The 12543-nt window shown below is 32.2% G+C and overlaps 1 protein-coding gene across 4 annotated transcripts; it reads right to left on the bottom strand.

The window, feature by feature from the left end:
• Positions 1-3328: 3328 nt before the first annotated feature.
• LOC115698944 (uncharacterized GPI-anchored protein At1g61900) lies at positions 3329-12339 on the bottom strand. 4 transcript variants are annotated; one of them, XM_061102958.1, is made up of 9 exons: positions 11950-12335; positions 11535-11702; positions 10502-11101; positions 10146-10391; positions 9969-9986; positions 9713-9856; positions 9533-9577; positions 8927-9047; positions 3329-8610 (listed from the first exon to the last, which is right to left on the bottom strand). In XM_061102958.1, the coding sequence occupies exons 1-8, from the start codon at positions 12011-12013 to the stop codon at positions 8974-8976; spliced, it is 1359 nt and encodes a 452-aa protein (XP_060958941.1). In that variant the 5' UTR covers positions 12014-12335; the 3' UTR covers positions 3329-8610; positions 8927-8973. The 4 variants fall into 4 exon arrangements, with proteins under 4 accessions (XP_060958941.1, XP_030482010.2, XP_030482008.2 ...); XM_030626150.2 differs by lacking the exon at positions 3329-8610 and having other exon boundaries at positions 8770-9047; positions 12004-12339; XM_030626148.2 differs by lacking the exon at positions 3329-8610 and having other exon boundaries at positions 8770-9047; positions 11950-12334.
• Positions 12340-12543: the final 204 nt, after the last annotated feature.

Genomic DNA, 12543 nt, shown 5'->3' with positions numbered 1-12543 from the left:
CAATTATTTGTCCATATTATAATTCTTTAAAAGAATAAAATATAATTTATTTAAACAAAAAAAAAATTAAAAATTAATTAAACATTAAACAAAATTAAATGCTTAGTTTGTTCGACAGCAATTAAACAAAACTTAAATAGTAATAATTAAAGGATTTAAAAAATAAAATAAAATAAAATAAATACTCAAATTTCTCCCAACAAGTTCCCTTCCTCACCTCACCCTCTCATCATCATGATTCGCAACCAACCTACACCATGCTCAAATCTGACGTTAGGAATTGCTGTCGTTGTCCTCCAGCCTGTCGTCGATGAGCCAACCAGGCCTCACTACCAACAACCTCATCCCGTAAAACCTCATAGCTCTCTTTCTTTCAATTGATTCTCTTTGTCCCTTTGTTTGCAACTCATCTTAACAGTATTAATGGAGCATCTCCACGAATCAGCTCCACACATTAGTCCCCGACGGTGAGCAGACTGAGATCGTTGAAGCTCATATCTTCTTTCCTATCTCTCTCTCTCTCAGTGCGATCGTAGTTCTTGAACAGAGAATAAGAAGACAACGGATTTGAGTTTGGATTTGATTCATTTTTTGTTTAATTTTTATTCTTATGTGTGTGTTAAGATCTGGGTTCGAATTTTATTGTGTGTTTTTAATGTTTGAGATTTAGTTTTTTATTAGGGTTTTACTGTTTGAGTTTGTGTTTATGATATCTATTTTTTTTTATTATTATTATTTTCATAGATTTTGAGAACCTAAAATTTGATATAAAGAGTTTTATTTTTTATACGGGAATCAAAGTTTGCTTTTCGTTTCATTGATTGAAAATTGTTAATAGGAAGTTTATGGGATGGAAATTTTGAATATATAAAAATAGAATTGAAAGATAGTATTTGAATCGAAAATCAACGTTTATTGTTAATCTTCTTGAACTCCTTTGACCCCAGTGAGTTTTGTGCATGAGAGCTCTTGGATGAGGTTATTGAATAAAGACTTATCAGAGGTATCGAACTGCTCTTCCATCGGTTTGATAAAGTCTTTGACCTTTTTATGGTGGCTCCACCGACCCACGCAATTTTGGACATGATGAACATGATACAAAGAAAGTTAGATTGCTTTCACTTTTCACGTAATGCAATCTTAGCAACAATGTTGATTGTAGTGACAGTAGCAGGTTTGTCCATCCTTGCGTAGTCCATGTTACCGTAGGCTAAGTGGAGAAGAACTTGCTCCTTCTAGATTTTAAAATTTTCACTCCTAAGTTTAGGAATTTTACTAGTGATTTTAATGTATTTTGAGGTGGATGAAGTAGCTGCAAGAGTAGCATTACAAATTTAGATATTAAATATTTGAGACTTTAATGAATTCATATTTTACCAGTGTATAAACGTGATGAAGATGAAAATTTTACTAAACATAAAATTTCATGTGGGCTAAATTTTAAATTTAATAAAATTAGATGAAATTTATGATAGATTTAACGGTAAATACCATTTTGGACCCTGTGTTTTGCAAAAGTTATTAATTAGACCCTCTGTGTTGTTAAATGACAAAACAGACCTTGTATTTTCTAAAATTGTACAAATAGGACCCTGAACAGATTTTTCGTCAACATAAAACTTAATAATAATCTGATCTAGAAATGCTATGACAAAATTGATTACATTTTCTATATTAGTTCGTGTTAGAAATTATCTTAATGTTAGTTATATTAAAAAAAAATTATTAAAAATTGAGCTTAGTGTCCTATTTTTACCATTTTGGAAAATATAAGGTCCAATTTTTCATTTAACAAAATAGATGGTCCAATTGGTAACTTTTACAAAACACAGAGTCCAAAATGGTATTTATCCTAGATTTAATCAAACATTTAATTTAGGAAAAAAAAATTGTTGTCTATCTTAATTAAATTTATGATAATATTATTAAAATAATTATCCTAACTTCTCTGAGTAAATTAAGAAAACTAATTGAACATATTATATTAATTAATTATATAAATATAATAAAATTTATGTGGGGAAAAAATTATTATACCTATATAATTATTTGCAAATTATGTCCATTAAGGTAAATTTTAATTAATATATAATTTTATATAATTAAAGATGATATGGCTACTCCCTAATTATTTAAAATTATATTTTACTTAGATATTAAGTATTGGGCTCCACCTAAAAATAGTTTTATTATTAACATAATAGATAATTACTGATATTAGTGCTCCTAGTGTGGTCATCCGAAAATTATTAAAAAATATTCTAGACATGAGCATCTGTGTAACGCCTTATTTCTTAGGGATGCTACCGTGACATTCTAATTACTACACATATTTTTGCTAATCAAAGAATTTCTTAAAAATCATATCAAATTAAAAAAATTTATGATAAACTTTAAACTTTTATAAATATATATACATATATTCATATAAAAACTCAGGATCCCGTTTCTACAATTATATTCATGTTCAAAATACACTTGATAAATATGTTGCACATCCAAGTCGTCTTGAGACCGAATTTTTCAAGTTAAAACATCTTGACATGTACAATCATCCCCGAGTTTTGGACTCATTATTGCTGATAACTCTATGAAAATAGAGTTATTTAGCTTTTTTTGTGCATTAAATTAGCTTTGTTTTTAAGTATTTTTAATTTATTTTAGTAGTCTTTTTATTTAATTTTGAATAAATATTAATTTTAGTTCTTTATATATAAATTTTCATAATTTTGAATCATTTTATTTAATTTTCTATTTTATAATTGTTAATCTTAATGTTGTGTATTTTTGTAAAAAAATTAAATATATATATTTTAGACTTGTTAAAATTAAGAGAAATGATCTTAAAGTCCATAAACCCATGGAAGTCTAAATATTTTGTACAAAATATTCATACACACTAAAATTCACATTGTATTCATTATTTATTTATAGTATAGATAATAGGGTAAATACTATTTTGGACCCTCTGTTTTACAAAAGTTACTAATTGGACCCTGTATTTTGTTAAATGACAAAATGGACCCTGTATTTTTTAAAATAGTACAAATAGGACCCTGAATTGATTTTTTTGTTAAAATAAAGTTTAATTATAATCTGATCTAAAAGTGCTATGACAAAACTGTTTACATTTTTTGTATCTGTTCGTATTAAGTATTGTCTTCAAGTTGGTTGTATTAAAAAAAAAAGTTGTCAAAAATTAAGCTCAGGGTCCTATTTTTTTACTATTTTAGAAAATACAGGGTCCATTTTGTCATTTAACAAAACACAGGGTCCAATCTGTAACTTTTGCAAAACACAGAGTCCAAAATAGTATTTACCCTAGATAAAATGGAGAAACTAAATGAATCAAATGACCCATATGAAAAGCAAGCTCTTGCATTATATATGAAAAAAAAAAAAAAAAAAAAGATGAAAAATTGGGCCAGCAAAACAAAATAATGTGAAGAACTTGTTTTGGATAAAGTAATGGAAATGGAACAAAGTTATATATACAGACATATATGATTAAAGCATATAAAAGAAAGAAGAAAAACGTGAATTAAAGAGAAGAGGCGGCAGCGTGAGCTCCATCCAGGATGCCAACACTAAAAAGAGAAGAAAATGAAGAAAAAAAAAAAAAAAAGAGTTTTATTTGAGTGTTATTTTTAGTCTTAGTTCAGCATTTTTATTTTTGAGATTGACAAAAATCAAAAAGAAGAGGAGGAGCTTGGAAGAAGAGCTTTGAGTATTGTGATCAACTCTAAAATGAGTTTTTCTTTCTATATCTTTTTCTTTTAAAATTTGTAATTTTTACACAATTTATTATGAGTTAATTTCTCTTTTGTTAGAATTATTTGTTGACTAGAAATTATGATTTGATATTTGTTGCTATGATTAAATGAATTAATTTTGTTCATTAAAGAGTATTTTATATAATTGATTATTTTTGCTTGATCACCATTAGTAAGTACCAGCTAACCTTTAATTTTGAAAAAAAAAATAAGATTAGTAAAATTGCTTGAATGATGCATGAATATTACCTTGAAAAAGTATAATTTGTAAATGACATAAGAATATGTTATTTACCTTGTACGACTTAGAGAAATTGTACTTAAATTGGTATTCTTAAAATTAATTGGGCACAGAAATATATTAATTAATTAGGAAATCAAACCATAAACACTTTAAGAAAAAGGATTATGACATTTTAAATTTCTAATTGACATTATCAATTTACAATAATATTTATTTGCATCATTATATCAATTTTATATTTTTTTCGTCTGATTTAATAATTCTAGTTTGTTTTCTTCTCATAATTTGTGTTTGTTAATTTTTATATATTCTCATCACTTTATTTTATTTTGTTGAAACTAATTTGTGAGTAATTAGTTTTGTAAATTAATTTCTAATTTTCAATCCATGTGGCGATAATACTTGATTTATCACTTTATTACTTGTGTGATTGCGTATACTTGCGTATATTAATTTTTACAACAAGTTATTAGTGTTGCTACTGGGGATTGATTTAGTGAAATTTTATTTGTGGAACTTAATTACCATCAATTTAGTTTTTTGTTTTCATTTGTTTAGTTTTATTTTCTTGTTCTACTTTACGCTTTGTTTGTCTTGTTTTGGTTTCTCTTGCAATGTACTTGAGATGTATCTCATCGACAAGTCCTTATGAATTTTATTTAATATGACTTGTAGCCCTTGTACAAAACATGGTGGAGATACAAGGCATTTCCAATGAGGTTTTCATATCATGGTTTTGTCCAAAGAGTGTCAATTAGAGGTCTTCCTCAATGGGTTGAATTCTACAACAAGGGAATAGATAGAAAGATGAGATGGTAATACTAATTTCTACCAACTATCATTGGAGGAAGCCTATTGGATGTTAGAAGACAAGGTAACGTACAACGAATGATACTGTAATTGTCCAAATAATGACCATGTTTGTCAAGACAAATGCAACAATTTGGAGTCAAATTTTGACACTTACACTCAAGGACCAAATGATGAGATTTTGAAAAATTTTCAAGGGTTCAACATAGAATAAGAGTGTCATCAAATGGCTCAACCAAGCTCTCTTGAGATGTTGATGATGGAGTTTATGGCTAAAAATGATGTCTTAATTCAAAGCCAAGCTTCATCCTTGAGAAAATTAGAGAACGAATTTGAGCTTTTGGTCAATGAGTTGTGTGATAAATCCTATGAAGCTTTGGGTAGTGATATGAAAAAGGAGGAAGCAGAAAGTGAAAATGCCATTTTGAGAAGTGGTGATGAGTTGGAGATGTTTGGGGAAAGTTTTGAGCAATTAGAAGAGCCCACTTCAATCCAAAGTAGTGAAGAAAAGGATGAGAAAGCAAGCATTTAAAGTTTGTCAACATTTATTGCTGCTCATAATGTTGCAACATTTTCACTGTTAAATCACCTAGATTTTGATGAAATTCAGCATCAAAAAGTTTCCATTCCTCAACCTAATGAGTCATTAGTCATGGAAGCCTTCACCTATAAAGATCTTTTTTGGCCACATGGACGTACCAGTGGCCATATTAGGTTTAGCCAATTTGTTTTTGGCCGACGACGTCTACACTTCGAGCATATGTTTGATCTGCCTCTTATAGCTTTATGAATTTGTGCACCCAGTCTAAAAACTCTGCTATGGACCCCATTATCAGCCTCTTGATATCTTTTCATAAATCCCCCAATGGTAAAGTTACCCCAAGTATGCCTGCTAGCCTTCCTTCGTCGATCAACCCCTTTACCCTTGTTGCCTCAGTCATAAACCAATAATCTTGAGGGTTTTATCCGATAGTTATTTAAATCCGACCAAGTCTTCCAAGTGATCACAGGGAGTTGGCTGGAAGACAAAAATTATGCATGGAATTCTAATATGAAGGTATCCCATGAATCGAACTTTCCTGTTGATCGCTTGAAATACCATTGTTGGGTGGCTTCTGCCAAAGTAGCTGAAAAATTCTACAACACACGTCTCCGTGCACCGCCTATAGGTCTATTTGCATTTCAAAGTTCTTTAAGTGGGAAAGGGTCTTCTTTACTAGTATGCACCTTCTAGGTTGGCATTTTGAACTTAGGCGGTAGGGGAAGTGCATTTATTCGAGTAGTGAATGGTGAGCCTCGTGCTCAGTCAAGTTCTAGGTTGATGAGTTTTGGACTGGTCAGGCTTTGTACTATGCTCTTAAGATGATCTATTTGGGCTTGTACCCCTAGATTAACTTGACCTGCCTGTGGCCTGGTCTGTGTCACCTGTTGTCCCCTTTGAATTTCAACTGGCACATAATTATCCAAATTAATTGGCTGCACGTGAGGAGTTATTACTCTATCTCTTTGCCCTCTTTGTTGGTTCAAAGTGTTTTTGAGATCACCTGGTTGTGTTCCAATTCTCTCAAAGACTGACTGAGCTAGGGTCTTCTTGTAGCATCAGTATTGGTCGGTGGAATTTCCCTTTGGGTACGTTGAGCATGAGTTGCACTATTTGCCCCATATTCATTGTCATTTGAGAATGATTGACTGCGAGCAGTTGTAGTTTGATCTTGATTTTGGACTGCGTACGAGACATACTGGAAATACTGAACTTGCCCATTTTGATCATAAACAACTATAGGCTCTCGAAACCTTTCATTAAGCTGGTTGGGTGTTTCCATAAGAGAGCAAAAGTTTTGACTATTTTGCCCAAGGTGATGCCCTGACAATACTTGGCCATCTACCGTGGGATCCACATTTGTATTTTGTGGCCTAAGATTGACGGTCCGACTTGTAGGGGATTTTAGGTGTAAGTCGTTGGAAGAACTTCAGGCCCGTGCTGATTTCCAGGTGGGATATATGTCTCTTTTCCTCTGTTAGTATCCCTAATGGTGGGAATACTTTCTTGTAGTCGTTTTCCAGTTCGTTGATTAAACTATCTTATCAACTCCATGGTTTTGCGTGACTGATTGCCAATTGCCTCCTATTGAGCCCTTAGAATTTCAACCCATCTATCCATCCATTCCTGGAAAGCCTCTTTTGATGTGCGAATGTTTCATTCATGGCTGCTCGGGTATCTGCTTGATCATGATGAAGGGTGTAAGTATAATTCTGAATTTGAGACACTTCTTCTCTTAAATTACACAACTCGATATCATAATCAATAGTCACCTGAGGTTTGCCAACTAGTGGCCCCCTAACACGTGGGCTAGTCTCTCCAGCACCATGGGTACTAGTAGTTCTAGTATTTTGAGTGCCCGGAGTAACGCCAGTTCTATGAAAGATGTTGTTTGAATCATTCGCACGAGGATTTCTTGGATTTGCAAGAGTTTGAATATTTGGATTAGTCACCATAAGATCCGTAGAATCAGTAGTCTGATTCCTTCGAATTGTTACAACCATTTATGATTTTAATTGAGCGAGATCAATCCAATAGCATTCTTGAGTTTAGCTCTCAATGAAAGTACCAAAATGTTGACCTTGTTTTTGGCTAATGACACTAAGTCTTGAACGTGATCTAGAATTAATTAGCTTCAATGAGAATATGTCTAAAATAAAGCATAAACTAAGAACACGAGATTCTATAGAGGTTCAACCCCATTTATCTGGTAATAGCTTATTCCCCTTTTTAATTGTATTTTACTTGTAAGAAGAGAAGCAAGAACAACTTGATCTCACTCGAAAGCTTTTACAGATATTTAAGCATCGTAATTGCTCTCTTGAAAGTATGATTTCGACTCCCTAAATAATGGAATGACTCTACTATTTATAGGAGATAATTACAATAGAAAATAGTTTTCTAAAAGACGTCAAGTCGTGAAATAGGAAACTAATAACTTTCCTAAACTATGATAATTACATATGGAAATCCTCTAAAATAGGGATTTAATTACATGTACAATGGAAAACTGACATTAATGAGTTTTCTTCACGTGTTTTGTCCTAGTCGGACTACATAAAGCGCTAATTGCTTCTTGCCATCTAGATTAACTCTGCTTACTCTGTACAGAATCCTTTACCTTATTCTTTTATTGTTGCATCTAGCAAGTTGCTAATCCTGGGTGGGCACTTGGAAGAACATTTGTTCCGCCCAGGTCTTGATAACATGATACGTGTCACTCAAATAAGAACATGCCACATCACTTGAACAAGATTCAAGATAACAAGTTATGCTAGGGTTTGAGATGTTTAGTTTTTGGGAGAAAATTGTGTTTGTTTGTGGTGGTTTTGAGAAGCTTGTTGCAGTTGTAGTGTGTTTGGAGCTAAGTTTCAGTTTTTGAACTCAAACTTAGCTCAACAATGGTAGTTTTAATTTTAGTAGGTTTTTGGTGTTGCTATTTGATGAATTATGTTTATTATGCATTTATTAGGTATTCTGGAAAGTTAGGTTTGATTTGGGATAGAATTAAGGGAGAAAATTAGAGGTTTGTGATTTCTGCACTGAAAACGATTTTGGGTACCCTAATTTTCACATTTTCTCGATATTTAAAGTATCTCCACGCTATTTATCGACATCAAAACTTTTAACTTTGAGTTTAAGTCCCCAAAAATATTTTAGTGAGACACTTATCAGTTTTACGTTAATATGACTTAGGACCTCTAATTGTCGAGCAATTTTTCCACTCAGGTTGACCGGCATACCTGATTACAGAATTGAGGTAAGATTAATATGACACATGCAGATATGCACATGTTTAGCGTACATGTTTACATTTTCCAATTAGATAACATATCAGTAAGAACAGTATTAATTTACATATTGACTAATTTTCAAAATAATTGATCCTTGACCACTCAGAATTTGCAGTACTCAGTTAACCAGCATGGGAAAATTGAAAAATTGGGTGGTTACAACTTTTGTGTTCAATTTCTTACCTAATTGTTTTCATTATTTTTATACAATTAGAAATTTATTGAATTAAGACAATGAAAAAACGAACTTGTTTTTGTACCATACCCAAAAGCACAAGCACAACAATATATGATAAAACCCCAAATCCAAACTCATAGTAAGAGCATCTGTATGACTGACATGATGGTAATGGAGAATGGAACTTTCCACTTCTGATTGTAAAGACCTACGAACCAATAACACCAGATCAAAATAATAGCAAGAATAAATTCTATTTTTTTTTCCTATTTATGTTTAAATGGTTAATCTTTGATAAATATTTTATAGTTTTAGATTAATGAATTTAGATGCAACTTGAACAGCATCAACTTTTTCATGGCTATCGTTTTGAATGGAGACAAAAGAAAAATGGCCTATTTTAAATCATTACAATTTTGAATTCCAAATCCAATTAGTGGTGTCACACCTTGTCACCTCTAAATGAAGTTAGGAAGTAATTAATTTCTTGTGTTTGATATGAAAAGAGTTGTGTGGAAAAAGATAAAAAGTTAAGATTAGACAAAATCTTCTTTCACATTGAATAAAAAAATTGATTTTTTATAACTTTCCACACTTTTTTTTACTTACATTTCCCTTACCTTTTTTCTTTCCTTTCCAAAATATACTCTAAAGTTTGACAAAGCATTATAAATAGTCATGATATTAATCTACCTTTCTGAGCTGATGTTGCCTTGGGAACTGCTGGAAGTTTGGTTGCTGCAATCCATTCAATTTCAGAAAAAGTTTCAATGAGAAAATGTTACTAAAAGAATACCAAACAATAGTTAATGCATATGAAAACCAAACTCAGTAGCCATAATTTAACTGTCAAGTTAAGCAATTGTGACATACTTCTATTACAGAATGAAACATATTTTGAAGACAGAGAAGGCCATGGAGCTGCAATGTTGTCATTCAGATCGCAAACGAAGCTGACCCCTGTAGTTTTATCGTATGTGGCATCTGAAGGCAAGCTTGGTAGAAGGCATCCATACTCTGGAATCGAAAGAAGAAATAAATTCAAGATAAGAAAAGCTCTAAACCAATGAAAAACATGATTTTAAACCACCTGTTGAGTTATGGAAATTCTAAAATTCGAGTTACCTACCTTGTGATCCAACTGTTGCTTCCCAGTTGTACAATGATACAATCAACCATCATATGCATATTATATCACACAAGAAAAGCATCATTATCAGATTATGGACTTGTGATAATAATTATAATAGAATTGTTTGTTTATAGATAGAGTTTAATCATACTAAATACATACAAGAATACTGACCTTGAAGAGAAAAAGCTTTGATGTTTATATGACAAAGATTATAAATATTCTTAGACACATTAGCTTTCTGCAATTTCATGCCAAGAAATGCGGCACAATTCAAAGCTTGTACGTTGGTAATAAAGCTCTGCTGTTGCAACTTAGATACATAAATCTCCATTGCTTTGCAGCAAGCCGTCTGGTTTTGTATCACTTCTCCACACTCTTCAACAACATGTGTGATATTCGGAAATACTAGTGGACAAGCTGAAACATTTAACAAGCAACAATGAAAACTAGAGATTTACAAACATTTTCTGAACTTTTAGAAAACCATAGTTATTTTAATTTTTACACACATGATAAAGCATGCTCACCTTTATTTATTTTACAATTCGTGAGTCCTCTAAGAACAGTATTAGCAGAAGGAGGATCAAGTTTACTGGCCAGCCATCGAAGGACAATATTCTTACAGTCATCAATCTGGGATAATTGCGCTGGTGATATAGCCGCCTCACTCAAACTTGACATACCATTCAAGGCAATTTTTTGAGCAGCATCTGATATGGCATTTTGGCAAACCTGCTCGCAACACTCATTGACATGATCGATTTTCCTACAAGCTAAAAGAAGTCTTGAAGAGTCTACTATGCTCTCAAATGAATCAGTACTGATAACCGGGCAAGATGCTTCGGTCAGGTTTACTGCTCGAATTGAGCATATCTTTTGAAGCTTAACATTTGCTCCTCTACTAGTTAGAATCTTCTGAACATCTGAGAGACAATGCTTTGAATGAGTTAAGTTTAATGCAAGCATTCCAGTGTCTTTACTAGACTGCCCAATAAGATTCACTAAGGTAGCATCGAACTGAGGACAACATACTACGTTGGCCAAATATGGTGCAAAAGATGTCCAACAGTCAGTTGCTGTTATGCTAAGTAGATTATCCACAGCTGAAAAGTTTAATTTACAGAGTCCTGAAGAAAAAAAAAAAAAAAAGAGTATGACCAATGTAATTATATAAATCATTACAAAGCCAAATATTGATTTTAAGTGCTTACCCTTGTTGTTCACAAGCAGAACTTTGAAACCTAATGGCTAATGCAACTCTCATTAGTACACTTTTAGAGGAGTCTATTTTATATTAAAGGCATTGAAAACTACATGATTAAGAAAGATTCTTCAAAGTCAATAGTTCAAGTTTTATCGTGAGATCTTTCACAATCAACTTCTATAATTGCTTATTTTGGAACACATCTAAGCTTTCATTAGCCAGTACAATTTTTTTCAGAAGACCCTTTAGCTTCATCATAAGAAAATTGGTATAATTCCTTTATAAATGTCGTTTTCTTATCCAACAATTCATGATATGTGCAGTGACTTCATTTATTTGGTATAAAATTAACATACCTGATAATGCTGGTGCGTTACCATCGGCCAATGGCGTCAATGGCATCATTGGCGAAGGGCCCAACACAGGAAGAAAGGGTTGGGGATTTTCACTTGGGGCTGGAGAGATATGAGGAGCCATGAATGCTTTTATTTCACCAAGTGAACCGCCCTGGCATTTGCTAAAACCTTCATAGTAATTGGTTTGGTCAGGAAGTAAAATCTAATTCAATATTTGACTAAATGCAACACATAAACACTAACTCAAACTCTTCCAAAGTAACAACAGAGCATATAAAAAAACTAGTGGCAACTGTCTTCAAAATAATATAATTTTACGAAAACCCAGTTGATAATTTCAAAATAATCACAGAAAAATGAGATAGCCCCAAGATAAGATAGTAAATTGAAAAGAGAAAGAAGCAAAAGCACTCACAGAAAAACAACAGTAGAGTAAATTGAAGAACGAGACCAGAAGAAACCACCACACCTTCTCTCATGATTGCATTGTCTTGAGTAATCAGAATCCAAATGTGTCAAATATAATGAAAAAAGAATCAATAAACTATATGAGTAAGTTCGTGGTAGCTGCATTAAGACAAATCATTTTGGAGCAATGCGTGAGAAAATGGCAAAGACTGGGAGAAAGAGAGAAAATAGTTGTTAATGTTGAATGAGACATGAGTGTGAAATGGCTAAAGGAGAAAATTACTGAAAATTAGGCAGAAAATCCTACTAATAAATTAAGGGGGACAAAAAAAGAAAGAAAGAAAGAACGAAAGGAAGAAGCTTTTTTTAGGGGCTACAACTTAGTATACCAGTAGTAAGTGAAGTCACTCTATTCTTTCTTGCAACTTCACAGTTACACACGTGTTATAGAAGCAAAACACGTGTGATAATCTCGGTTGGAGATGAGAGATATGTTCACGTGCTTTAGCTTGAGAGCACATCAGATTCTTTAAAATATTTTTTTAAAAAAAAAATTAAAGTAGAAATACTCTACCCCAAATATTTTTACATCACTTAAAAA

Source organism: Cannabis sativa, chromosome 8, assembly GCF_029168945.1.
Source record: "Cannabis sativa cultivar Pink pepper isolate KNU-18-1 chromosome 8, ASM2916894v1, whole genome shotgun sequence".
NCBI classification, from domain to species: Eukaryota; Viridiplantae; Streptophyta; class Magnoliopsida; order Rosales; family Cannabaceae; genus Cannabis; species Cannabis sativa.
This window is presented reverse-complemented; position numbering and strand designations above follow the sequence as displayed.